Genomic DNA, 26920 nt, shown 5'->3' on the forward strand with positions numbered 1-26920 from the left:
AATAACGAGCGAGTAGCGAAGCACAAATCAGCTACAGGCACAACTGTAATGAGACGGAAGCTCTGCGGATACCGTCATCCCGTGTCCACGTCGTGGCACCACCTCAGGGAACACAAGTGGTGGATCCCCAAAGGTGAAGCAGGGTCACCAGAAGCAAGGAACCCCGTCACATCGTAACCTATGATGGTGACTATGCCGAGGTGAGTTGATGAGGTAAGACATCAGTTTAATTCACGTCTTTTTTTCACAACCTTTGCCCCTCCCCACAAACTTCTTTGCTCGATAGCAACGCAACCAGTGTACGAGGCGCGTCCTGGTGATCTGACCTCTGCTGCTGCAGTGACGGCGGGTATCGTGGACGTGAGCAGAGGTCAGGCACTAACAGAGGACAATGCACGACTACGGATATAGTTTCAGAATGGTCTTCGCACGCGGTTGCTCCTCCAAGGCCATCGCGTCCCTGCGTACGCTTCTCCTGAACGCTGCAGCATGGTGCAGTAGTCGCCGCCGTGCGCCGCCCCTCTGTGCGCCCGATGCTGCACTCACTTCGGTTGACAGAGCACAGGCCCGAGGATCCCATCGTATGGCCGGCGTCAACGGACGCAGCATCGTGACCATCCTCATCGAAGCACTTCGAAGAATGTACGATGGTGTACAGGGTGCAACCCAGACGGGACGATGGGAGAGGCGCCCCCACATATCCAGCTCGCCAATTTTCGTTTGTTCTTCTATTTTTTTCTTCCGCCTTTACCCGCCCGGGCAAGTCAGGTAGACCAACAGGCGCTATTTCAATAATTATCGATTGGAAGTGACCTCGTCAAGCAGAATAGACCCAACACGTTGCAACAATTCGTCGGGCTCGTGTATGGGTAGCAGTTGCACGCCTTCTTCTTTTTCTTTTCTTTTCTTTTTTTTTTTTGGTTGGCACATGTCGTACACATCTGTGACAGCTGCAGTAAATTACACTCGTCACCCACATTGTCGAAGCTTACCCAGGTTTTGGGTTTGAACGAACAACTCATTGAGAACGGATACCTCCATTGGGTATGGTGTCTTAGTGGGTCGTTGCCGCTGTTCCCGTAAAACGTTTCCCAATTATCTCAGAGTCCCACCAAGTACCTAGTATATGATAAGATGCGGAGTCTTGTTGACAGCACGTCAAATTTGCACTGCAAATCTCCCTGAAGAACACATTCTCCCAAGTCCCCAATGCGTACCAAAAGCGGAAGTGTTGTAAACAAATCCTTTTTCATGTGCAGCAGCCCTCACTCAACTCGACCTCACACTGTCATGCAGCACAACAATGCGATAGACTCCCAAGCTGTATGCCTCTATGGAGATCACGTGTCTAATGTACCTACAAACGACACAAGAAGCCCCCAACGGCTGGCCCAGATGCGACGCCGTCGCATCTGTTGTCGGTGCTCGGTGGCCCGTTGCCGCCGCAATGATAACGCCCCAGACTCAAACCGCCGGCCAGCTTCGCGTTGGCCCCCTCGAGGGCAGCTCTGGGCCTTCGACAGGTCTGGTATCCGACCGCCATTGTTTGTCGGCTCGTTGCCGGGCGCCATTGGAGGCATGTCCGTGATGAGTTGTACCTTCACAGGGCGGGCAGAACCCCCCCCCCCCCCCCCAGTTTATCGTACAGTATATCCGTATTCCAAGGCGTGCAATCTGTCGAAGCGAAGGAAACAAAAACTGGCCCGGCTCGCATGGACGGAGAGAGGAGCCAGGGAAGCTTGTCTCCTGCGCGTCGCCCCAGGTACTTTGAGCTGAGAATTGAGCGGAGGCGTTATCCATACTTGCATACCCAAGCTGGATAACGGATAGAGTGATGTGTGCATCATGGCGTTCAACCTAGCAAGAGGGATTAATTTCAATGACAGCCTTCTTGCCTGCAAGAGAGAAGCAGGTTCAAGGGGGTGGCCGGCAGTGGACCGCGCATTGAAAAGGGCCCACGCTGTCAATAGAGGGCCTTGCTTTACGTAGACTTGGATTGGCTCTCGTGATTGGTGAAGAGGCCAAGGGAGCCTAGGCCAGGGGCTGATGCGATGGGGTTCTTCTGCCAGTTGTCCTTCTCTCCAGGCTTCCGGCCACCCATGGACCATGCAGTACATAGTGTAGTACGCGCCTTCAAATTTGAATCTCGCGGGCGGTTCGCGTTTGCACTGCTCAAGATGGCGTCCTTGCGTGCAGACTTGGCGCTGCCGAGTTGCGTCCGCGGCAGCACTTCCAGCAAAAGATGGAAATTGGTTGATGGACACTGCAGTCTGCAGGTTCCTGACAACTCAGCATCCAATTTCCCGCTCCTGACGCGAAGGTGCAAAACAAAGGGGATGTCTCTTCTCGACGTTTTCCCCCGTTCTCAGGGCCATCACCGCAGGGAGGGGGAGGCAAGGGACAAGAAGGGTAATGGATCGGTAGCACTGACATGAGCCTCAACACCGTTGTCGTAGATATTCATGGACCAGTGCTTCGAACCCCGGCGAACTGGGGCCCCAGCCCTGCCGTCCCGGCATCTCCGCCACGCAGCGAGGCGCAAGCAGCAAGATTCCAGACTGCAGACGAGACAAGTGTGGGCGGCCTTAAGAGCAGCCCATATGAAGAGTTTGAGACATGGACGGTTCTGCTTTCAACTCAGTTGTGTCCGCGGGGCATTCCGCCTTCCACACGTGAGACCGGAGTATTTTTGGGATGGCTGTCATTGTGCCACCCTGTCCATCTTCAACGAAGCCCGGATGTCCGTGTCGGCCAGGGCTGAAGCGGTCGCTGCACCAGAGTCTGAGGACAGGCTCAACCCACGAACAACCACTGGATGAGGCCAGATCTACGCCTGAGCGGTTATGCACATGATGAACCGTAGATGGTTTTGGTCCACTGAGTAATAAATCAAGTCGAGCTGCATGCGTATCGAGAACATGGCCAAGGGCAGCAAGTATAGGCCATGCACGTTTGTGCGCTTGTTTGTTCTGTCAACCTGAGACGGGCGTCAATATGCTGCATGAACTGGCGCTTCGCGCGCGTTAGTCGGCACGAACCTGTTTGCATCTAGTGTACAGTGAATAAGGCGTGACGCTGATGTCTGTGGTCGCTACGCACATCCGGAACACAGGCAGATGCTGCCAGCTGCAGGAGAGAACACCTGATTATGTAAGTCGGTAACCCGAGCTCCAGCAAGACGGGCCAGTCCCACAAAGAATCGAATGTATGTGAGTGTGTGTGTTAAACTGCCCGCCATGCTTCACAGAATGCGGTTGGCTGACCAGTTGTTTTACTAGGAGTTTTAATTTTCTTTTCCGTTTTCTTTTTGATTTTCGATAGTCAAGGCAATCTTGACACTCCTGGAAAAGCTGCAGCATATGCGTCCAAGCTGTTGCTTAGTATTGAAGCCGTCACAGTTTGTGCCTTTCAACGAATCGCCAAGTCCACATCCGGCCATTCACGTCGCAAACCACGTTGCAGGCACCAGACGACCCAGATACCACTGACCTGGCCCTACCGCTCCCATGTCTTCCGCCAGCACGTTCGGCTTCGGGCCCGGCGCCGGCCCTTCCGACGCGCAACCGGCGTCACTGCAACCTCTCACGGCATGCGCAATGCTGGTATGTACCGATTCCTCCCGAGTCCATCCAGCCCTTCCCGGTCGACCCGTGACGTTGTCACTGACTAACTCATGAAATCCAAGGTCGTCTACACTGCCATCTACGTGCTGCCTCTGTACATCTCACCCGCCAGCCGGCCCTCACCAAGGCTTTCTCGAGATGACCCCGCCGTTATCCGCACCCGCATCACTTCCGTCCTGTTCTCCACCGCATTATGCTCTGCCTTGACCTATGTCATCCTGGCTCGCCTCCCAGACGGCGCTCTGCCTTTCGGCCCTCTTCATGCCATGGGATACTGGCCGCTGGGCATCCTCGAGTCTGCCGCATGTCTGGCTCTCACCGCAACGCTGTTCGCTGCTCCCCTTTACGAGATTCTCCTCATTGACGGCGTCTGGGAAGACTGGCGGGCATTTGACCCCATGGTGCGCATCTGGACCCAGTGGACGACCTGGCGAAACATTGTCATGGTATGTCGCATCTCCCTCGTGGCCCTCGGTCGGTCCTGTCTGAAAACTAACGTGGATCTCAAGGGGCCTCTGACCGAAGAGATGCTGTTCCGCTCCGCCTCGGTCCCGTTGCTCCTCTGCGCTCACATGTCGCTGACCCAGACCATCTTCTTGTCTCCCATCATCTTTGGTCTCGCCCATGTCCACCACTTCTACGAGTTCCGCATCACTCACCCCAAGGTGCCCCTAGTAGCTGCCATTGCCCGCTCTGTCATCCAATTCGGTTACACGTCTCTTTTCGGCGCTTACGCCACGTTCCTGTTCCTGCGGTCGGGGAGCTTGCTGGCCATCGTGTTGGTACACGCATTCTGCAACGCGATGGGTCTCCCTCGTTTCTGGGGAGCCGTCGAACCCTACTGGCACGCGCATGGACACTATACGCAAGCTGATAGTCGGAAGTGGACTTTTGTTTACTATGTACTTCTGTTTGCCGGTGCCTTCTCTTGGTGGAAAGGCCTGCTGCCCCTGACGGAGAGTTCGATGGCCCTGGTGCCGCGGCGCGGTTGAGAGGCGCTTCGTGTACATAGTTATGTTAGAGGCCACCCAAAGAGGCATGTCATGTCCTCATGTCAATATCTAACCCCGGAAGCGAGCCTGGTATCGCAAAGTCATCCTCACTCCGCATCCTCCGGCGACGGAGCGAATCATGCTCTCGACCTGTACGAGTCTCTGCTTCGGCCTCGACTTCTCTTCGAGCCTCTGCTCGGAGATCTTGGTTGATATCCTTCCCCTTCGCTCGGCCCACTGACGCATTGGTCTCGGCCAAACCGTCTTCCGGCCCTCTGGTGTTCTTCTTGCGTGGCCAAAGACTCGGCAATGCAATCTCCTGGAACCGAGGCTCCACGCACCGTTCGTCGAACCAACGGTGAAGACGTGCCTCAATCAACTGGGCGATCTTTGGGACATCCTGAAGCCTTGATCGGCTGCCAAGAAGACTCCTGATTGATAGGTCGAGGCGGTAATCGTCCATGAAACTGAAGGTCATCATGGTGGGGGTTGACTGTGAGGGGTTGCTGGGGATGAAGGATATGGATAGCGTGCCGCTGAACCTGACCACTGAGACGGAGAGGGCTACAGGTAGCACCGCGCTCAATTTCTTGGGGTAGTTTAGGAGAAGCTTGGTCTCGAGGGCGAGAGTCAGCATGTCGCTGAGGTCGACGTCCATTCTTGCCTGTAGCTTGGCCCCCTCCCTTGTTGCTGCGCTAGCGTCGAGCGTCCTGCCATTGCCAAGGCTCAATCCATCTTCGTCCACGGGGATGACGCGACAGTTGCTGAAAATGGGGAAGTCTTCTCCCAGGCTCAGTTCCGTCACGCGGATTTCGTCGACGAAATCGGGCCTTGAGCCTCCGTTGAGCGCCTTGGTTAGGGAGTTTAGGATCGCGTCGTCATGTTGTGCATCGCTCCGAAACTGAGCAATGGTCTGCGCTACTAGGACGTTGAACCAATCCAGACTTTCCGGCTGGTGGCTGTCGACGTTGTAGTATGTCTTGCTGAGGATGGAGCCAATGGTCAGGTTGGGAGGGTTGCGGAGGACGCTTGACTTTTTGCGGTTCAGCGTCTGCTGTCCTTGCTTTGCGTTTGCAGTCCGTAGGCTTAACAAGGAGCGCTTATGGGCCAATGTCCTGGACCGACGCTCCGTTGCTCTCAGGGAGGCCGTCACCTCGGGCGAGGGAGGGTCGCCGAAGATGAAGAATTTGATGAAGGCGGCAAGGACCAGAACAACCGACAGCTGACCCAGAATGAGACCTTGCGTAAACGAGAGACTATTTCGCGGCAGTTTAGCAGGTGAGTCTCGGTCGAAATGGGGAGCATTTAAATGGATGTATAACTTACGTTGGTTCTGCCTTTGCTGGGCAAGTGTCCGTAGACAAACTCGCCATGCTCTCCAATATTGAAAAAGAGCTGCTTGGTTGATGATGAGAATAACTATCAATGCTTCACCACAAAGTCATGGGGTAGACCAGCCTAGGTCCTGAGGTTGAGCTTGGTTAAAAAATACACCAGCCAACATGTCATCAACTTGGTGATGCTGAGGGAACTAACCAGGTAGAAATTCCGAAAAGAATGAGGCAAGGTGCCCGTTTGGTCGAATTGACACTGTAAAGAAGCTGGACCGTTACCCTTTGGTCAAGGTCCACCACCACCACCACCACAGCACAGTTTCTGTCCCTAAAATCACAGTGTGTACTTGTCTCACTTGTGTCTTTTCGCGTCTGTTCCCGAGGTTTAGACAACAGTGTTCATACACTGTGACAAACACTGTGTACGACAAATACCTGACGCAAGCTAAGGTACCCGGCGTGGGTAACCAGGCACGTCCAGGGAGCTCAGGCAAGCTGTCCCGGCTAGCTACGTATCGCATTCAACGACAGAAGAGGGATGTGCCAACGACTTGTGGATAACAACCACTGCAACCACATTCCATCTTATCCATCGACCCAGCTTGCTTCACGACCGACATATTCGAGGTACCTTGAACCTGCGCGCATTCACTTCGCGTTTCTAAAAGACGGTCGGCGGCACTCACCGACGGACCCAGACGTACAACAGAGCCTGGTCTTCTCCCTCGAGCCCACGGCATACCTCACCCAGCGTTCATTATTTGCGCTGTGCGCCCGTCGGCCAGGATGGATGTTGCACAAGCAGTAGCCGGCTATGTCTCTCGCATGATTTCTTCGGCCGACCCTTCGTCGGCATCTCAGTCGGCGAAAATGAAGGTCCTCCTGCTGGACCGGGAGACAGTGCCCATCGTGTCCACAGCCATCACTCAGTCAGCGTTGTTGAACAATGAGGTCTACCTAATCGATCGAATCGATAACGTCAACAGGGAGAAGATGCGCCATCTCCGATGTCTCTGCCTTGTTCGCCCGTCACCTGAATCGATACAGCTCCTCATTGATGAGTTGCGAGAGCCCAAGTATGGCGAGTACCACTTGTACTTTACCAACGTCGTCAAGAAGTCGTCGCTCGAGAGGCTCGCTGAGGCCGACGACCACGAAGTCGTCAAGCTTGTCCAGGAGCACTTTGCCGACTTTATCGTGATAAACCCCGATTTGTTCTCCCTCGGTCTCAGCCTTCCTCATCAGCGTCTCTGGGGAAGCAGCCCGGACACCTGGAACCCCGACGCCCTTCAGAGAAGTGCTGACGGGCTCATCGCTGTGCTTCTCGCTCTCAAAAAGAAGCCTTTGATCAGGTATGCCAGGAACAGTCCATTAACAAAGAAGCTGGCAACAGAGGTGCGATATCGCATCACGCAAGAGGAGCAGCTTTTCGACTTTAGAAAGGTGGATACGCCTCCTATTCTCCTCATTCTCGACCGGCGTGAAGACCCTGTAACCCCTCTGCTCACCCAATGGACATATCAAGCCATGGTGCACCACCTACTCGGCATCACCAACGGCCGAGTTGATCTGAGTGACGTGCCGGATATTCGCCCAGAGCTTAAGGAGATCGTCTTGTCCCAGGATCAGGACCCTTTCTTCAAGAAGAACATGTACCTCAACTTTGGCGACCTAGGCGGGAACATCAAGGACTACGTCGAGCAGTACCAATCAAAGACTCAAAACAGCGCAAACATCGAGTCTATTTCGGATATGAAGCGCTTTATCGAGGAGTATCCCGAGTTCCGTAAGCTCTCTGGGAATGTCAGCAAACACGTCACCCTGGTCTCGGAGCTGAGCAGGCGGGTTGGAGCGGAAAACTTGCTCGAGGTCAGCGAGCTTGAGCAAAGCCTTGCGTGTAACGACAACCACGCGGCTGATGTGAAGGTACGTGCCGCCAAACATCAGGGATCTCGAACCTGCGCACTATAGCTAATACGTCGCTCTCCTACAGAACATCCAAAAGCTCATCCAATCTCCTAAGGTGACAAGTGACAGCAAGGTTGCTCTCGTCGCTCTCTATGCGCTAAGATATGAGCGCAATCCCTCAAATGCACTTCCTATGCTTGTCGACCTTTTAGTGGCCGCTGGCGGCGTTTCAGTGCGGCGAGCGGATCTCATCTCGAAGCTGGTAACGTATCAATCTTCACTACAACAGTCTCAAGCCCAAACAGGTATCACGGACATTTTCGAGGGGGCCGGCATCTTTGGAGGGGCAGGCAACCGGTTCAAGGGACTCAAGGGCGTCGAGAATGTGTACACCCAGCACAGTCCTCTGCTTGAAAGCACTCTCCAAAACCTGATTCGCGGAAGGCTCAAAGAACAACAATATCCCTTCGTCGAGGGTGGTGGCACCACTCGAGACAAACCTCAAGACATCATCGTCTTCATGGTCGGTGGCGCTACGTATGAGGAGGCTAAAACGGTTGCAACAATCAACGCAAGCTCGCCTGGCGTGCGCTTAGTTCTTGGGGGTACAACGATCCATAACTCAGCAACGTTCCTCGAGGAGGTTGAGGACGCCGTATCGTCATGGCCCGAGACTCAAAAAACGGGGACACGGCGGTAGGGTGTTGGTCTTGTAATCTCACCGATGATTTGGAGGTTCGAGAGTTTGGGAGAGGAGGACGAGGAGAACAACTAAGTATTGTCGGTCATCTCAACGTGTTACGGCACAACCAAATACCTAATCCAGCGTTCTTTACAAACAGTTTCGACTAAGCTGAAAATCGCATGGGACGATCTCACATAGGAGGGCAGGAGAAGAAGAGGGAAAAGGGGACTCAAGGGTAGTCTAGAACCGAAGCAGGGCAAAGTCATTCGTCAGGTTAATGAAATCAAAACAAAAACATATAACACTAGGTAGTCGCTGGTCGAGTGACTGCCTGTTAACAGCTTAGTAAATGGCTGGCGCAGGGTGGCCACGTGCAAATATCGTCAGGCTTCAACAACCCCTCAGCTACCCTCTCAGTCGGCATGCTCAGCCGTGTGGACAACAGATGCAGTTGCAGCAGAGAGCTCGCCGCCAATATTTAGAGCTTTCAAGATGCGTGGTAGGGTCCATTACTACCACGGTGTCAGTGACGGAGTGGGGGCAAGCGACAAAGTATGGCCGCAAAGTTGCCAGTCTGCTGCCTTTGGCAGCGAACATAAGTATCAAGCCTTATATCTGTACTAAGGTCATATTTAACAATCTCCTCTCCCTTTCACCACCAACCATATTCCCTTTCTTTTACCATGAGGGACAGGTACAGCGTAACCAGATGCCATGGAATGGTACTTCGTGCCTCGACAAGAATAACAGCCTCACACTGGAGGTTTCTGCCCACAGAGCTTCGCCTCGTGATCTTGGAGGTGATTGCACAGCAGAAGCATCCTGGCTGGGCGTCTTTCGCATCTGTCTGCAAGGAATGGCAGCTCTTTATAGAGAAGCGAAACCTCAATTGTCTGAAGCTACAAGTGTCCTGCCTAGATGATTTCGAACGTATGACCATTCGGCAGAAAGAGCTTGTTCACCATATCTGGCTCGATATTGAGCTACAAAAATACTCATGCCGATGTTGCAAAAGGGAGGAGTCAGTTACCACGACACGAAATAACAGCTCCATCATTAGTAACGGAATCTGGAAACTCTTCCGTGTCCTCAGCACCTGGAAGCCAGCGAATGGCTTAACGTTGGAGCTCAACGCGCATTCTCCCAGCGACTCGGACCACTGGTTCAAGAACTACTATTTCTCTTCTGAAGAAGAGGGTAGCGAAGATACAACTTCAATAAAAGAGGCTGAATGCAGCTGGCACGATACACAGCACGGTTGGATAAATGGCCAACAGGTTACGACTCCTCCCAGCTCAGATATACTACGACTCTTCGGAGAGATCGATCTGCGTTTCCGAGAAGAACTTCCTCAAGTTGACGGAGTCAACCGTTTTATCATACGTCGACAACTGCGTCGTTGGCTTGTCCCTAGAGAACTTCAGCTTATACTGGACAGGCTTTGTTCTTTAGAACACCTGATCTACGAGCCATGGCGGGCATGGGAAAGCGGAAGGAGGGTGCTAAATGATCGGTGTGCGTATCGATATCACTCTTTCGAATCCCTACTTTACATACGACCACTAACATCTGGATCGCAGTCTTTCTACATTTGGTCCAGAAACACCTTCCCCAAAGTCTCAAAACGTTGTCAGTTTTCGAAGATTTTAACGATGATCTTGCTGTAGCACTGGGTAATGCTGTTCAGTTGACCTGGCTGAATCAAGTGGACGCCCACCGTATCGTAGATCCTGGGATTGGTGCGGCCTTTGCCGCCAGAAGTGTCGATCTTGAACAACTCTCTGTCTCCTATATGGTCAACGCCGAAGATTTCTTACGAGCTTGCATACCGACTTGGACTTGGCAGCGCCTGGAGTCTCCTACTCCAGACGGGAAGCCGGCTGAAAATTGATGCCTTGCTATACAATGCTGGTATTACTGCCCTGCACATGCCCAGACTACATACTCTAGTGCTCTGGAATGGCATCAAGGGGAATGCCTGTGCATTCATATACCATTCGGACAGAAATAGTTCCCATATCACCTGGCGCGGTACATGGGATATGGAACTTAGCCCTCGTGTGATGAAAGCGTGGCAATGTGTGGCACTTGAGACTCATTCTTGCACACTCTGGGTCGGCAAGCAGCAAGTTCATGGCGCCATAGGGTCCCATGGCGATGCCATCCATCATTTGGACTTGCCCTGTCGAGTGGTTGCTCCTGCATCCCTCTGGCAAATACGGAGAGAAGGGGCGTAGCGCACAAAACGAGCAGCTTTTCCTGTATTTCTAAAAGGGCGTCGAGTAGCCAACGCATCTCACCGAGGGAAATAGAGCAACCCTGAGGGTACCTGGAAATGGAAACAGTCCGTCTAGAACGTGTGTTACTCTACCACTCTCAGGAGTTTTCCAACGGGTGTGATTGTAAACCTCCTCCAGCATTCCGAAGGTTAGCGTAGTACTTGCGGGATACATTTCGAATGCTGAAGGAGGTTCAAGTGCTGTGAACCGGCATGAAAGATGCCCATCTAACGCCGCCACCAAATCAAGCAAAACAGAAATTTTAAACCGCAAAATAACATACAACACCAGGTATTCGCTGGTCGTCACCGACCCAACTACTAATCCGGCCCTCACTGGCTTATCTATGGGAGAGCGGACGGGATCCCGAGTTTTCCAGTGGGTATGGTCGTATGTGCTTGAAGAGCAGCATTTATTGCTATATATAGTAATTATGCCTGAGGTAGCCCTTACCCGATTGCGGCCTTTCAACATGGAAAACATGTGTTCCTTGAATGAGTTACAGTTGCATCTATTACCGGTCTGTAACCAAGCCGTTAAGTACAACCGGAATCTGGTTGTTGATCTGGTCAAGTGCTTTCCAAGTTTGGAGTAGGAAGGTACCACACATTTTGGCATTGGAGGCTGGGCTTGTCTTCAAGAGATGCAAATGAGGAAAAGGACAGGATGTGCACTCAATCAAGTCTACGGTCGGTGGTTGTAGTCGCCGTGCACCGACAATGTCACTGTGCTGCACTGTGACGCTAGGGAAAAAATCCCGACAGATTGGCGCACCAGCATTGGAACCCCTGGGAAGCGCATCTCGAACCATTTGTGACCCAGGAGATCGCCACAGCGCCAAAGTATGAATCAACCTCCCCAGACTTCATCCTGTAACTCAAGATAGACGCGTATCGATTCGAACGTGTTTTCCGGGTTCTCAGCGGAAACCAACGATGCGATCCCTTTCCGCGGCGCTGAAGCTGCGGCCGCGCAATGCCGCTCGAGGGCTGCGGCAGCTTCATCCATTGTGGACTCTCGGCAGGCGTGGATTCGCCGACGTCGCGGAGGGCACCAGGTTCGCAAACCAGCATCCGAGCTTCTCCAGCCATTCCTCTGACGTATAGCAAAGGCCATTCGATGTTGTCGTTGTCGGAGGCGGCCACGCCGGTGCAGAAGCATGCGCTGCCGCCGCCCGAGCCGGTGCGCGAACAGCTCTCGTCACCCCCAAGATCGAAAACCTGGGCACCTGCTCCTGCAACCCCTCCTTTGGAGGCGTCGGCAAGGGAATCATCCTCCGCGAGATTGACGCTCTTGACGGGTTGGCCGGCAGGGTCATCGACAAGGCCGGCGTGCAGTTCAGAGTCCTCAACAGGGCCAAGGGGCCCGCGGTATGGGTACGAAGAAGCATGCTCTCTGCCAAGATGACGATGACCGTGTTGCTAATGTCATTGTTGTCCGCAGGGTCCTCGAGCGCAAATCGACCGAAAACTCTACCAGAAACACATGAGGGAAGAGCTGGAAACGTATCCAAACCTCTCAATCGTCCTCGGAAGCGTGTCCGACATTGTCACGAGCGCAAACCCAGACACCGCGGGCTCTGCCCCGAGCAAGATCACGGGGGTGCGGCTCGAGTCCGGCGAGGTGCTTCCGACGAGCGCCGTCATCATCACGACCGGAACGTTCCTCAGCGCTGAGATCCACATTGGCATGAAAGCGTACCCTGCAGGGCGCATAGGAGAAGATGCGTCCTTTGGACTAAGCAAATCGCTGAAAGACGCCGGCTTCCGCCTGGGGAGACTGAAGACGGGAACGCCGCCACGCATCGCCAGGGACAGCATCGATTACACGCACCTCGAGAGGCAGCCCGGCGACGACCCCCCGATGCCCTTCAGCTTTCTGAATGACCGGGTCGCTGTTGAGGAGCAGATGTCGTGTTATGTCAGCTACACGAACGAGGCGACGCACGCGATTGTACGGGACAACCTGGACAAGACCATCCATATCCGAGAAACGATCAGGGGCCCGAGATACTGCCCGTCGCTAGAAGCCAAGATTGTCCGGTTCGCCGACAAGGACAGGCATATCGTCTGGCTGGAGCCTGAGGGGTTCGACAGCGAGCTCGTATACCCCAACGGATTGTCCATGACCGTACCGCCCGAGGCGCAGGAGCAGATTCTGCGCTCTATTCCCGGATTGGAAAACTGCGTCATGACACAGGTGGGTTACGGCGTCGAGTACGATTACATTGATCCTCGGAGCCTCAAGGCGACACTCGAGACGAAGAACATTGCTGGTCTATTTCTGGCGGGTCAAATCAACGGCACCACCGGCTACGAAGAGGCAGCTGGGCAGGGTATCATTGCCGGCATCAACGCCGGCCGATCCGCTCTGGGTCTTGCCCCGGCCGCAGTGTCCAGAGCGGACGGCTACATTGGCATCATGATTGACGATCTCATCACAAAGGGCGTCACGGAACCGTACAGGATGTTCACGACCAGAAGCGAGTACAGGCTGACGTCGCGGGCGGACAATGCAGACCTCAGGCTGACGGAACAGGGACGAGAGTGGGGCGTAGTGTCGGACAAGCGATGGACGGCCTTCAATGACGAGAAGCAGCAGATGAACCACCTCATGACATTGCTCTCGTCGACCAGCAAGAGCAGTCCCGAGTGGTCGAGGCAAGGGTTCCAGGTAAAGGAGGACACCACCCGACGTGACGCGACCGATATGCTCCGGCTGCGCAACGTGACCATGGACCAAGTCGCCGCCGCAGTGCCCGGTGTGGAGGCCTTTCCCGAGCGCATCAAGTCTCGCGTGCACATCGAGGCGACGTATGCGCCCTTTATCAAGCGCCAGCTTGCCGAGCGTAAGGTCTTTGCCCGGGACGAGAGCCTGCGGCTGCCGGCCTCGATTGACTATGACAAGGTCCCCGGGTTGGCCATGGCCGAAAAGGCCGTCTTGAAGGCGACCATGCCCGAGACTTTAGCCCAGGCGAGACGGTTAGAAGGCATCACTCCGTCCGGTTGTATACGCCTGCTAGGCTATGTTCAACGTCAACAGCGGAGCACGGCAATGGCAAACATGCCCAAGCCATGGCGGACGAAGAACGAGGGCCCCAAAGATGAGGGAACCTCTCCGCTTCCGTAGGTGCCTTGCGAAGAGGCGGAATGTAAAATAGTCATAAAAGCAATGGGCGGTCTGACGCTCGATAAAAACATTTTATGAGCCAAGTCTGCTGCACCCCGGTGATGCATACCTAACCTCTGGCCCCCTTTTGTAATCATAATGTACAAAGACTTATTTTTTTGTGCCCGCCCGCCCCCCGTAACACCCCTTGTGATGCGAATATGTTACAACATTTCGTTCCTGAGCTCAGTTGAGGATATGTTATGCAATGCAAAGGCCTCGGGGGATCGTTCCCCTGGTTCGTGACATGCGTGGTTCTCGACGCCCAAAGGCCACAAAGGCCGTACGTGGTGTGTAGCATTGCGAAGGCAGCTTCCATGTTCAGGGGAAGCAGCCAACGAAGACAGCCGCGAGACCGCTTAAACCTTGGTGGGCGGCTTCTTGGGCGGCGTCAAGATCTTGACCGCATCTTTGGTGTAGATGTAACTCGCACCGCTCCAGACGGTCGTGGTAGCCACGACGTACCTACCACCCAAGTCAGTATACTCATGGCATCTTCTCCTTGCCGTCCCCATCCACAGTCCAGCCGCAGTAAACGAACAAGGGGCGAAGGTGGGGGATACAACGTACTGCATGATGGTCAATGGCGTCGAGAGATCGTAGCTAAACACGGGGGCAGCGGTCGTCATGCCGATGAGGACGAGCTGCAGGAACGTGTTGTACTTGCTGATGGTCGTGGGCCGGACCTCGGCCGAGGGAGGGAAAAGTCCCAATACCGCGCAAAGGTCTTGGGAGGCGGCAGGGAGATCCAGCGGTAGTAAATGGCCGACATGGCGAGGCCTACATCGCGGCCGAGGATGATGGCCGCGAGCCACACTGCCGTACAGAGCTTCAAGTCAGCCAACTCGCATTCTCCTTCACCCGTTTCTAACGTGGAGCTTTGCCTCTTCCCGTCGCGCCCCTCCGCACGGGACGCCAACAGCAGACAGACCACACAAACTCACCCGGAAGCGACCCCTGCGCCGCCAGACACACCGTCAGGATGGTCATGAGCGTCTTATCCGCCATTGGATCGATGACGGTGCCGACGACCGTCTGCTGCTTCCATCGCCGTGCGATCCAGCCGTCCAACAGATCCGTCACGCCGGCGTATGCGAACAGGCCTAGCGCCCAGGCGTGCTGGTCGTGAAGGATGAAGTAGCCGACAAAGGGCGCGGCGACGAGACGTGAGAGCGTCAGTAGGTTCGGCAGGGTACGGATGTCTTCGTGGATGTTCTTCGGTAGCGCCGGGAGCTTCGCCGCGATCTTGCTAGCCGTGCTGCGTGGGAGAATGATTAGTCCAGTGGCTTCTCCGGGTGTTCTTGCCCATTGAGTGACAACAGCAGCGCCGCCATCCACAGGGTGGCAAGACATACCTAGGCGGCTTGCCATCGGGCTGGGACGCATAGAGGGCGACATATCCTGGGGTTGGGTACAGTGGGCGGCTGGTTGTGTTCGTGGAGGTAGGAATGGCGGCTCGCCTGAGCGATGGCCGGTGGTGCGCTGATGACGGCAGCGCATGGAGCAGACGATTATTGCAGCCGGGGAAACGACCACATTGCACCAATGCTCTTCGGCCACCAAACCTGAGAAGCAGCATCTTCGTGTCGTTCCCAGAGCCCGACTTGGACACTCGCACCAGCTTCGCTTCGAATCGTTGCGCCTAGGTTGACGCGAGCGTTCACCTCGCAATGCAGCTCATGGGGGCACGGTGGTGTGGCAAAGGGTCTCTCGGAGTTTGGCAAGCTTGGCCCAGTCATTGGCCCGAGTGTCACGTCACTCTGCGCGTCCTCTCATCTTTGTGAAAGCTCCGTTACTTGCATAGCTGTGTCTAATTCGCATGACCAGCAATCCGTATCTCTTTAAGATAGATAGGTACAAAACCAAGAAAAATGTGCAAACTGTCGGCCACCCAAGTCGACACACTAAGACTGCCGTACGCCCAAGGCACATAAAACACACAAGACATGAACAAATCATCATCGCGCGGCATACAGAACATGTATGGCTGCAAACTGTAATTGCTTTACAGGTAAACTTTTTGATGGCGCAACCGAGACCTTTCTCCATCTCCAAGATACTCTCTGGCGGCGCCGCGGGGGGACGCAGTCGCCTAACCTCACACGCCTCTTCAACCGCTGGTCTTCTTCCCAACAGTACAACCTCATCGCAAACCGCGCCCTCGGCGCCGCGCTGTTTTGGTTACACGCCTTGCTCGACGCTTGTTCTTCTTGCTCTTTCTCTGCAACTAAAGGATTCGTACCCCGCAACATTTCCACACTGTCGTTCAAGGGCGATCCTCTGTTGGACCCAAGCTATAGTCGCGTCCTATTCTTGCGCCCATTGGCGTTGGGCAGCTGCGGTCGCTGAAACATGTCTGCGCCTGGCATCGCTCTTGTTCAAGTTCTACCCAATGAGTTGCTGCTGCTGCCCGGCCAAGCCGCATTTCCCTGGGAGATGTATTGTCCTTGGTCTTCCTCTAGTTGTTCAAAGGAATTCCAAGTCTCGCGACTACTCAATCCGTCAAAGGATTGTATCGACCGGTCACCGCCCATGCCCGATTCCGAGTGAACGTTTCGAGGAGAGGGAGAGGGAAAAGGCTCATGTGGCGACAGATCGTGAACGCGTTGCTGCGAGTATAGCATCGAAGTCATGTAGTTTCCACCCATGCCCCGCGAAGGATCCGTTGGTACGGCTGGCAAGTTGCTGGCAAGACTCATGTCTGGCCCCGAAGTAGGTTCGTAAGCTGTCGAGTGCCGCCTAGGATGATGCTGCGACTCCAGGGCCATGGTTCGCGACATGTCGGGGGCCAACCCGGCACTGGAGGGATAACGACCGGCTCGGCTGATGTTGTCATAGCCGTAGCTTGGGTGCTGGGCTTGTGCGTAGCCCACGTTGCTCACGGATCCCGGGACACTGCTTAAATATGATGACATGTAGGGCGGTTGCCCAAATTGAGGCCCGCCCATGCCACCGCCCATGTGGTGCAGCGAAGGCACCGACATGGCCCGCGATAGGCTCTGGTGATGGTGGCCGTTGACTGGGTATGCGTGAGCGAAGAGGCCGTGGGCGCCACGAGAGTCGTCCATCTCGACCTCGTCGATAGGGGCCCGGAAGTTTTGGGACATGATCAGCTCCCCGCGGGGAATGATTGTCGAGAGCTGGTGGTCCTTTGAAGGAGTCATGAGTTTTCCTTCCGTGACATCTTCCACGTTGTAGTAGGACACCAGGTGATGCGGCACGCCTTGATACGTAACGCTGATTGTCTTCTTGACCAGGCCGTTTTCCTTGAAAGGATACGAGTCGACCAGAGACCCGATGAGCGCGCGTTCTGCTTCCTTGTTGCCCTGGGAGCCGTCTCCCATGCCCATGTTGGCGCCTGTCCCGTTGACGCTTCCTTGGCGTGCAACCTCGGGCTTTGTGACACCCGTGGGCTTCTTGTTGCGCTTCATGGCGCGCTTCTTCTCGCCAGGAGGGAATGGTCTGTCGAGCTCGCGATAAATGAGGAAGTTGCCCAAGATCCGACTGGGGCTCCAGGCAACGCCGTCAGTCCAGCGCTTGATGCCGGATGAGTGTTCCTCGTAGATGAAAACGTTGCCGCTCTTTATGAGATCTTGGCGTTCTCGGTCGTGAGGTCGTCGGGGGACGTGATGCAGGGCACTACTCAGGCATGCCTCGAATAGGACCAAAGCATCCAAAGTGGAGGCAACATGGCCAAAGAAGGTTGGGTTTAGCGGAACGTTGGAGTTTGCCATTTTGGCCTCCGGTTGCGTCGAGTCTAATCGTGTAAGTTACTTTCCCCAACGTTTGCGGAATCGACTGCAGAGTTGCGCCACGTACCAACTGGGTATGCTGTATAGGAGGAGGATATTTTTCAAAAGAGTACGGAGCTCAGATAAGGCCAATGTACTGCGTCGCCAGGTTGGCTGCAGGGAGCTTCCGTCAGCAAGGCTGTTGTCGTTGTTGCTTGTGAAGTTGTTGTCGCTATTGTTGTTGTTGTTGTTGCGCGTTATGTACGTGATGAGCTTCGCCACGGCGCAAAGGTCTTGACGAGTGAGAACGAGGGAGGAAGAGGATGAAAGAAGCGAGGAAGGGTGCTGGTCTTTCAACAGCGAGAAGGTAGACCAAGACGTGTCAAAGCTAAAGTTCAAAAGTGTCTCTCCGAAGGGGGAAGAGGGGGAAGAAATTGGGAAAAGGACCTGATGGGTAGGGTAAGTACGGTTCGTGGGTGGAGCTCTCTGGATTAGCAGCAGTCGGGCCTTGGTTCGGTCTGCGCTTGTTGTCGTATCCAGGTTGCGGTACCGCCTTCCCCCAAGCGCCTCTTTTTTTTCTCCTCGGTCCTTGGTGAACAACGGATCAACACCTGGTTCGTCGAAAGGTAGCTGTTGCCTGCCTGAGAACCACGGGGGAATCTGGCTAGGGGAGCTTGAGTGCGGGATGGCGCGGTAGCAAGATGCCTCGGATCGGAAAGAAGATAACTTTTTGGCGGTACCAGGGAAGGGGCGAAGCTTGAGGATGGGATATGTGCGGCCAGCAGAAGCAGCGCAAGATACCACGACAGCGGTCCGTAGGAGACAATGTAAGAGGCTTGTGGCTTGCGTGGGCCAGGAACCGGAGGTCGATGGGAAGATCCAGTGTTTTAAGGTTTGTCAAGCGCAGCACGGGCTGCAGGATAGGCGGTCTTGTTAACTGCGCGCTCTGGTTTCCCTCTCTGGTCCTGACGGGAGTACGAAACGCGGTGTGGCTGCTGGTGGTCGTGTGGGTTTGTACGTGTACGTAGCTGAACAAACAATGGTCGAACCTGTTGTGTGGAGGAGGGAAGACGGTAGGAGAAGATTGAGTGAGTGGTGGGAGAGACCAAGTGAGAGAAGGAGCGAGTACGACGAAGGTTGGTGGTCGAAAGGTTGATGTAGGCGGAGCGGGACCCTTAGAATTTAGAGGTTGTGGGAGGAGGGATGTAAACAGAGAGAGGGCCCTCGGAGGGTTTTGACTATTGAACCGAGCGGTTGGGCCTCGAACTCGCGTAGTTCCTACAAGCTTCGGGAGCTGGGGACAAAAGAGGTTGATGTACGAAGACTGGAAGCCACGGAGGACTTATAAGATATCGGTGCCCGACGGTAAAACTGGTAATTGCGCGCGAAGATCGGGACACTGGATGAAATGTGTACTTCACTGTGCAGCGCAGGTGCAGTGAGTGCAGTGCGACAAGGGGAGCTCACCCAGGGCAGCCGGGGAGGAGAGTACAAGACGAGGTCGAGCGAGAGGAAAGAACAGGCCTTGTCAAAAAGACAGGGCAGATCGGGCCCAAGGCTCAAGGCGGGTTGCCGACGTAGGGCCAGGCCAGGCAAGGTGCCGTGGTCGAGGGCAGCAGGAAGCTGTTTGAACCCGAGCAAGGGTAGCAGATGAAGCTCTGCCATGTACGTCAGAGAGCCAAGCAAGACAGGGCGGACGGGGCAGAGCGCAGAGCGGCGGCGGCGGCGGCGTTAGTAGCAAGAAGAGGAGACGACGAGGATGGGGAGATGGAGGAGGAGGGCTCTGCAGCGACAGGCATTCAACAGCGGTCGCAGCAATGTGGTAATGGAGACGAGTGCCTGTGCCTGGAGAAAGTAGAGCCGATGGAGGTGGAGGCAGGATGAGGCGGAGAAGACGGCGGCGGCGGCGGCGGCGGCGGCGATGGGACTGGGACTGGGACTGGGGACTTGGACGCAAAGACACACAACCCAGAGAGCAGACCGTCTTGTCGCCGGCAAGCAGGATACGGGGGGGGGGGGGGGTGAAAGCGGAATATGGAGATGGAGGAAGAGAGGAGTGGGATGTCTGGAGGGGGGTGTGAGGAAAGAGAACCGGGAGGGTGAGGGAGGGAGTGGGTAAGAAGACAAGAGAGAACGAGAGAAAGAAGAATGAGAGACGAGAGAGAATGTGCGTGTGCGCGTGTGTGTGTGGGTAGTCAGAAGGGGGGGGGGCAAGATGCTGGGGGAAACGCTCGGCGATCAGAGAGCGGGCGTGAGAGAAATGCCTCTCTGCAGGCTTACTGCAAGCAAGGTAGGTAGGGTATGTATGCTCGAGGGTGAGCGAGAGGAAAAGGAGGAGGAAATGGAAAGGAGAGAGAGCGCGCGCGAGCGAGCGAGCGAGCGAGACACACAAGCAGAGAGAAGAGTCGTAGAGCAAAGAAAGAGGTGCAAGTGCCCAATGGCAGTCCGTCCCAGTACCACTGCAAGCGCAAGTGCAGGTGTGCAAGGACTCGACTCGACTCGAATGGGACTGGACCAAAGTAGACTCACACCCACACATGCACACACACGCACACATATCGAGTACAAAGTACACACAGCATCCTGGGGATGGGCTCTGTCGTCGAGTGATGGAAGGAATTTGGGCTTGGCTTTAACCGACCGAACTGAGTGTGCCTACTGGCTGGCAGTCCAGCACCTGCACCCTGAAGGTACTGCTTTGTAAAGTCCTGCCCTGCCGTTTGTGCTCTGGATCCTCTGAGCAGCTGGGGCTTGGTATCCGTTCCAGTATGGACTGATGGTAATGGTCAATGGCGTACGGACTTGGCACAGGTCGTCCAGCCTTCTGTAATGCGGCATTACGTATGTACGAGAAAACGACCATCGAGTACCGAGTGTTGAGATGCTATGATTGATGCTGAAGTAAACGTCCCAGGCGGTACGGTTCGGCGCGACACTATCGCTAGGGCAGGGCAGGGTTGACGAGACAAATGCCATGTAATGTAGTCCAATGCTGGTGGGATGGAATAAAAGGATCGGTGTTGGTGGCAGTCGTGGTGGTGAAGGGCGAAAAAGAAGAAGGGTGGCTGTTAGTCCGGCAAGGTTAAGCTCAGGCGCCTCACGGTCTAGGAGGAAGAGCACAAGACTGGACAGGCCAAGGGGAAGGAGAGAGGAGGCTATGATTCGAATGGCAACCGATGGCCGGTGCTTGATGCTTGATTTTGGTTTTGCTTTGCCTGATCCGCGCGGTGATTTTCGTTTTCCCAGGATTAGGATACCGGCCGTTTGGAGGACAGTCGAGAGTAAATGTTGAGCTTGTCTTTGTGCCCCTGTTTTGCTCTGTCTTGTTTCTGCCTCGTCTAGTGCAGTGGGCTTTTTTACCTTTTGGGGGGTGGGGGCGTGATAATTTTTTGGTGATGAAGTTGAAGGTGGTGTCCCAATCCGGAAACAGATACTAATGCTCTCTACTGCTACTGCCGCTGCCGCTACGACTGCTCCAAAACAATGCAAGGCACGAACAAGGTGGAGGGGAGTCAGGGATCCCCAAAGATCCAGCGTCTTGGTGTGTGCTGTCTCATCCGGGAGTGGAGCCCAGATGAAATGAGGGGCCGGGCCCCAAGACGTCGATTCCCCAGTCTTTTCTTCAACAGAATCCCAAAGCCAAAGCTCGGGAGACGAGGATGACCGATGGAGGGCTCTGGAATCGCATCCACCACACCGGTCCAAGGCAGACCGACGTCGTGCGTGTAGTGTACATACACTCACTCACTCACACCTTCCTCCACGTATACATGCGCGCGTCTTAAAAGAGCAACTGAAGACCGACTGACCAGGAAGGAAGATGGTTAGTCAACGCGATAAAGTATCAAGGATGAGCAAGGTACTCGTCGTAAACAGAGAGGTTCCGCAAATATCAAGTCCAATAGAGGTAGGTGGACTTAAGGGTACCACAGGGCAGACCCAAGATCTAGCCAACCTTTGCGGCAGTGTCGTAAGGACACACTGGCTGCATTGTACAATGCGGTAAAGGGGGGGAGGGTTTCGTCGTAGCAATGGCGCCGCCGCTGTGCTACCTCCTTGCGGGTACCTGCCTCTCTGTCTGGCTCCGGCTTTGCCTGTTTCTTGCAGCGGGGAGCTGGCCGATGTCTAGGTGGACCTGGGCTACCTTTGCAATGCCATGAGGAGACGTGTGCTCGGCATCTCTGTTGTATTTGAAGGTTGTTTTCTCGACCCAACGTGCTTGCGAGGCCAAGCCGTGCTAAGCAACATGAGGTGAGGTGAACTGAGGCGAAGGGAGGTTAGAGGTACCCCACGTCTCGAGAGGTAGTAGCGCCAAGGTCGGGCTTAAGTTGGATCTCCCAAGGTCATGAGGTACGAGCGAGATGGCCATCAGAACGGGGCAGGTAAGGAGGGGTGGGAAAAGTGGAGGGATACATCAAGGCATGGTTACTGAGAGATAGAGATGGATGGAAGGATATGATGGGACGGATAGGATGGGATAGGATAGGCGTTAAACGGCCGAGTGGGACGGGGAGAACGGGGAGAACGGGAAGCATGGGAAGCATGGGGAGTGCTATGGAGGGGGGCGGCGATGGAGTGAGGGATGAGCACGGCCAAAGGTATCAGAAAGAGGGAAGAGGCGTGCGTACAGAGATGGGTACGGATGCGGCAGTGCGAGGGAGCCGACAGCGACGGCAACGACTTGGTGGATGCATGCGTGTCATGAGAAGAAACGCAATGTAGTTCCCGGGTGCTTTTGCCTGACGTTGCCGTTGCCATTGTTATTGCCATTCAAGACGAAGAGGTCAGAGAGAGGGAGAGAGAGATGGGCCCTGTGAGGAAACCAATGGATTGTTCGGCCTGAGGAGGAGATCAAGTACATCGTACCACAAAGGCCGAGTGGGAGAGGAAGAGGGAAGTAGAACATGAGGAAGGGGTTCCGCCTCCCGTCAAACGACCACTCCGGCCTACCTTGATAGATACGTACCGAAAATCGTTCCTATTCGTGACTGCCTCGCGCCTTGGATAACTTTAGATGGGAGGGGCAGGCTCACCCAACACAAGAGAGGCAAATTCCGAGAACAACGGGAAAGAAAGCACGCCTACTACGTCGACCTTGGGGGATGGGTCCAGTCAAATCATCAGGAACCTGGAACGCAAGGTACCTACCTACCACGCTGCGTTCGACCACCTTCCTCGAGATACCATCTAGCCTCCTTCTCTCATTCTCTCATGTGACGTCTCCGTATGTTCCTTCTTCATCTTCTTCAAGCGTTTCGCTGGGGACAACAGACTGCCACTACAGCTACCAAGATGCCGACCCAGCGTTCCTCTACCGTAGGCCTTGGCTGCTTGACCTTATGCCACAGAGTGAATGGAACCCCAAGGGTAGGCCGGTCATGAGAAACGCAAAGCACGGTTGAACAGGTAGTAGGGAAAGGGGCGCACGGGCAGGAACGGAAGGGAAGGGAAGGAAAGGAAAGGAAAGGAAAGGAAAGGAAAGCACAGCCGCGCGGATTCGATAGACTAAGGCGTAAGGCGAAAACAACAAAGAAGACAACGAGAGATGAAGGGGGGAGGAGCACGGCAAGCCGAAAAGCAAAGGTTTACCCAGCTAAGGGCCGGCAAGGCAAGGCAAGTCCAAGGGAAAGGCAGGGTGGGATACGAAAGGGAAGGGAAGGTGGCATGTCGACATCAATAGCTCCAGCGCCCTGCTCTGGAGAATCCGAGACAGGGGACATGTCTGCTGCGTCTGCACACAGAGCTTGAGCCAGGTAAGGTACGTATCTGGAGCCGCGGTCCGGACACAGGCCACCTGGTGCGCAAAGACCAGCAGCAACGCCATGGTCGTCGATATTGCCTGTCCGTCCGTCAGAGACCAGAGACCAGAGACCAGCGACCGCAACGCCCGTAACGTCCACGTTGAGAAACTAAAATTCATCCCGACGTATCCCTCCACGAGCCCGACGTGGCCTCATGATCCCATACCCGTTTTCCGAGGGCCATGTATCGCAAGACAGGGAGAGCCATGGCAACCCATGGCAGAATTGTGAGGCTACAACTGCCGCGTCAACCACACCCTCCCAACACCAAACGAAAATACAGTAGACAACCCGACGGGAGGACGAGGGGATGGATCGTAGTGATGTGTTATCAACGCATGAGATGGGGCATCAAAGAGCTCAAGGGTCGTGGAGACGACGGGCTCGGAGAGAGCTGCATATCTCGATGGGAAGGGGGTGGTGTGGAGAGAGGCCTATGCCGATTGCGAGTTGCAGTTGCTCCGAAAAGGCGATGCCACCAGAGATATCAAGTACGCATGTCAACGCACCTACCGCGGCGCTGGTTGCTGAGGGCTATCAGACAAAGTGCTTTGCTCCGAATCCGAAGCGCGCCATGAACCCGGCCGAGAAACAGACAAGAGGAACGCGAAGCCAGTTCCCACCTCGAACGTCTCTTTGAGAACGGGGCATGCAGCGCCAATACCATGCTGTCCTCGTTTCGTCCGGCCCCCTCTGGTGTTTATCCCGACTGAACCCGGCCTGAGACTGGACGGGACGGGGCTGAGCCCAAGGAAGTACAATGGACTGAACATACCCATCGTGGGCAAACTCAGACCTACCTCTGCCTTGCCCGAGTACAGCAGTTCGTCATGTCCGTGAGGATGATGCCAAACGTTCAATGCTGCCACCAACGTGTTGCCAGAACACTGACCAACAAGCCCGAACGTGGATGGATTTGAGTGCCACGCCTTCTCTTAATCATTGGAGCGTTGCTCCCTCTGATGGTGGCTAATCGACTGTTCCGGTCTGTCTAGTTCACTTTGCTTTGTTAGTGCTCCCCCTCTTCCTCCCCCCTTGCTTTCGAATGCCTTTCCCATTGCCCTGCCATGCACGCTTTCCGCGTGGCACTCCATGGCCTGTGGCGTCGCGCTTCACTCAATGTCACCCCATTGGGTTGTTATCAAAAGACTATCCCTTCGGCCAGTGACTGGGCGCAGTGTGGATGCTGAAGTAAACTTCTGTCCGCTACATGGCGTTCGCAGGCCTGCTGCAGGCTTCCCAGCGAGGCCACAAGGGCACCCACTTGCGGTTGCTCTGATACTCACTTGAGCTCTCGACTGCATGAGACATAACAGCATACCAGAACCATCTGTTTGTCTAAATTTCCAAAGCGATGCCGAATGTACTCTGTAGTGTCGGTGTCGGTGTCGAGCCCCGTCGGCAGCGTGCCGGAACCACTGGGTCGCACATCCTGGCAAACGACTGTGCTGAGAACCAGTACGTACTTTACAGCGCGCCCATTCACGGTCCCTTCTGAGGGACTTCACCACGGTCGAGACAAGCCAGGGGAGTCTTACCTAAGACAATGTGAGGGAGTACCGTGGTTGGTGTCTGTGGCTCGTTTTCGCGGTGCCAGACACTTTTAGCTTCGTGGTGTGTCAGAAGCAGGGAAAGGGTAAATGATGCACGGAGAGGCCCTGCGCACAAGAGAACAGCAAATCGAGAACAGAGGGGGGGGGGCGCAGGGGAGGGTGCTTGCGGTTGAAAGCAGCCCTGGCTTCTCGGCTTTGCTCATTTGGCACTCCGCGCGGGTATTGATTCGTGCCTGACCAGGGCCAAAGTCTTCAACCCTAGCCAGGATCTTTGAGAGACGGGTCATAAAAATAATAGGGAGCGGTAAAGCATCGATTCGACGTCTGACCTGAAGGAGCATGGAAAGGATACAACGCAATTGCTGCCCATACTTTCATGGTCGAGCTCTCGAGCTCAAGCTTCACAAGCTCGACCTCTTCCCTTATCGCTCTTGTTCACATTCCAGAAGGAGAAGCGAGGGAGCTATGGTATTGTTGGCGTACCTTCTTTTACCAAAAGTAATAACGGGAAATGTAATTGACAGTAGTTGAGCGAAGTCGGCGAGAGACTTCTCGCTTGATGACACGATGCGCCGAAGGCCACAATGGGCAAGGGATCATGGAAATGAGTATTGGAGGCGTAGGTATACTGGGAGTAGCCGCATCTAGTATGGTATGGATGAGACCACGACTTGCAAAACAGCAAGCCCGGATCTGTGCCTTAGATGCAGCCACGAGGTGGCTAGCAAGCACGTGCCATGCGAGAGTGCATGCTATGTATGACCGCACAGAGAGAAAATATACATACAATCGTGCAAAGAGATGTTCGTGAAGCATCCGGTTACGGAGAGAGATAGTAGCTTCGGACAGCTATTTGAGAAGCGATTGACGAGACCGCGAACCATTTACAATGTGATCACAAACTGCCTCCGCCGCCAGTCGATGGGCCGACTGGTCGAGAAGGGACAATTGTCAAGAAGGCAGACACTTTCGATGATGAGACCGACAACGTTGGACCAAGCCAAGCTCGGTGCCTCTGTTGGGGCCTGTCTGTGAAGTAGCACCATTCCAATCAGAGAGATGACGAGGAGGGAGATGGGAGGGAAGGATTGGCCAGCAGAGGGCCAAGGGGGGGGGGATTGAAAAATGTACTACTGTAAAGGGAAGAGAGAGAAAAAAATACTAAGGCCACAAGCTTGTCAGTTTGGGCAGGGTGCATGGCAGATCCGCTTGGACAGGTGCAGGAGACGCAAGCCGAGCCAGTGAGCTGCCAGGGTGTGAACAGGGGATCATAGGGACCCTTGTGATGGGCTGCCAGCGCCAGGATCCCTAGCGGGGTGGGAGGCTCGGGTCCCCGAGAGATTGAAGAATGATCAACACATGGGTGGGAATTGGGTGGATGGGCGATGAATGGCTGTGTGGTTGAAAGAATGGATGGAGATGGGGAGTTGAATGATGGTGGTGGGACAGAGATGTGAGAGGGAAAAGAGTAAGGAGCAGGATGCAAATGTAGGTGGGGGGTGCAATGACACATCAGGGATCAGGGGTGGGTTGAGTAATAGACAGACAGACGATGGTGGTCGACTCGTTACAGTACCTCTCTTCTCGCACCTCTTCTTTCATCGCCTGTCTGGGGTCCAAACCTTCAACATCCTTTTTGTGACAGTGCAGCCCGATGCCCTCGCAATCCCCCAGCTACACGATATACCACCAATACATGTTATTTGGTGGCAATGGCCGCAAATGAAGACATGGGTGACATATTGCCTCCCCTGGCATCGGGGCGTGTGGAGAGCGGACGGGGCTCGCACCACCAGCGCGTCGTTGTTGTTGTTGTTGTTGTTGTCGTCGTCCACTGAGGGTCCCT

At 54.8% G+C, this 26920-nt stretch overlaps 6 protein-coding genes and 1 non-coding gene across 7 annotated transcripts; 3 read left to right on the forward strand and 4 right to left on the reverse strand.

Annotated features, from left to right (window-relative positions):
• Positions 1-3506: 3506 nt before the first annotated feature.
• On the forward strand, positions 3507-4615 carry ColSpa_03970 (putative calcium-binding protein; the record flags this gene model as incomplete). The annotated part of the gene is made up of 2 exons (XM_049270182.1): positions 3507-3602; positions 3686-4615. The coding sequence occupies 2 exons, from the start codon at positions 3507-3509 to the stop codon at positions 4613-4615; spliced, it is 1026 nt and encodes a 341-aa protein (XP_049126139.1).
• Positions 4616-4664: 49 nt separating this feature from the next.
• Positions 4665-5988, reverse strand: ColSpa_03971 (maintenance of mitochondrial morphology protein 1; the record flags this gene model as incomplete). The annotated part of the gene is made up of 2 exons (XM_049270183.1): positions 4665-5871; positions 5942-5988. 2 exons carry the CDS (start codon positions 5986-5988, stop codon positions 4665-4667), a joined length of 1254 nt encoding a protein of 417 aa, XP_049126140.1.
• A 747-nt stretch (positions 5989-6735) lies between these two features.
• Positions 6736-8557, forward strand: ColSpa_03972 (vacuolar protein sorting-associated protein 51; the record flags this gene model as incomplete). Its single annotated transcript, XM_049270184.1, has 2 exons — positions 6736-7875; positions 7943-8557. The coding sequence occupies 2 exons, from the start codon at positions 6736-6738 to the stop codon at positions 8555-8557; spliced, it is 1755 nt and encodes a 584-aa protein (XP_049126141.1).
• A 2542-nt stretch (positions 8558-11099) lies between these two features.
• ColSpa_rRNA_015 lies at positions 11100-11215 on the reverse strand. The gene has a single exon (XR_007414246.1). It is a non-coding gene; the product is annotated as a 5S ribosomal RNA (ribosomal RNA).
• Positions 11216-11756: 541 nt separating this feature from the next.
• ColSpa_03973 (tRNA wybutosine-synthesizing protein 2) lies at positions 11757-13950 on the forward strand (the record flags this gene model as incomplete). Its single annotated transcript, XM_049270185.1, has 3 exons — positions 11757-11878; positions 11933-12236; positions 12265-13950. The coding sequence occupies 3 exons, from the start codon at positions 11757-11759 to the stop codon at positions 13948-13950; spliced, it is 2112 nt and encodes a 703-aa protein (XP_049126142.1).
• Positions 13951-14348: 398 nt separating this feature from the next.
• Positions 14349-15360, reverse strand: ColSpa_03974 (putative CDP-alcohol phosphatidyltransferase class-I family protein; the record flags this gene model as incomplete). The annotated part of the gene is made up of 3 exons (XM_049270186.1): positions 14349-14655; positions 14676-14805; positions 14934-15360. 3 exons carry the CDS (start codon positions 15358-15360, stop codon positions 14349-14351), a joined length of 864 nt encoding a protein of 287 aa, XP_049126143.1.
• Positions 15361-16367: 1007 nt separating this feature from the next.
• Positions 16368-17723, reverse strand: ColSpa_03975 (global transcription regulator sge1; the record flags this gene model as incomplete). The annotated part of the gene is made up of 1 exon (XM_049270187.1): positions 16368-17723. The coding sequence occupies one exon, from the start codon at positions 17721-17723 to the stop codon at positions 16368-16370; it is 1356 nt and encodes a 451-aa protein (XP_049126144.1).
• Between the last annotated feature and the right edge of the window lie 9197 nt (positions 17724-26920).

This window comes from Colletotrichum spaethianum (assembly GCF_022836535.1).
Source record: "Colletotrichum spaethianum MAFF 239500 DNA, contig08, whole genome shotgun sequence".
Lineage (NCBI taxonomy): Eukaryota > Fungi > Ascomycota > Sordariomycetes > Glomerellales > Glomerellaceae > Colletotrichum > Colletotrichum spaethianum.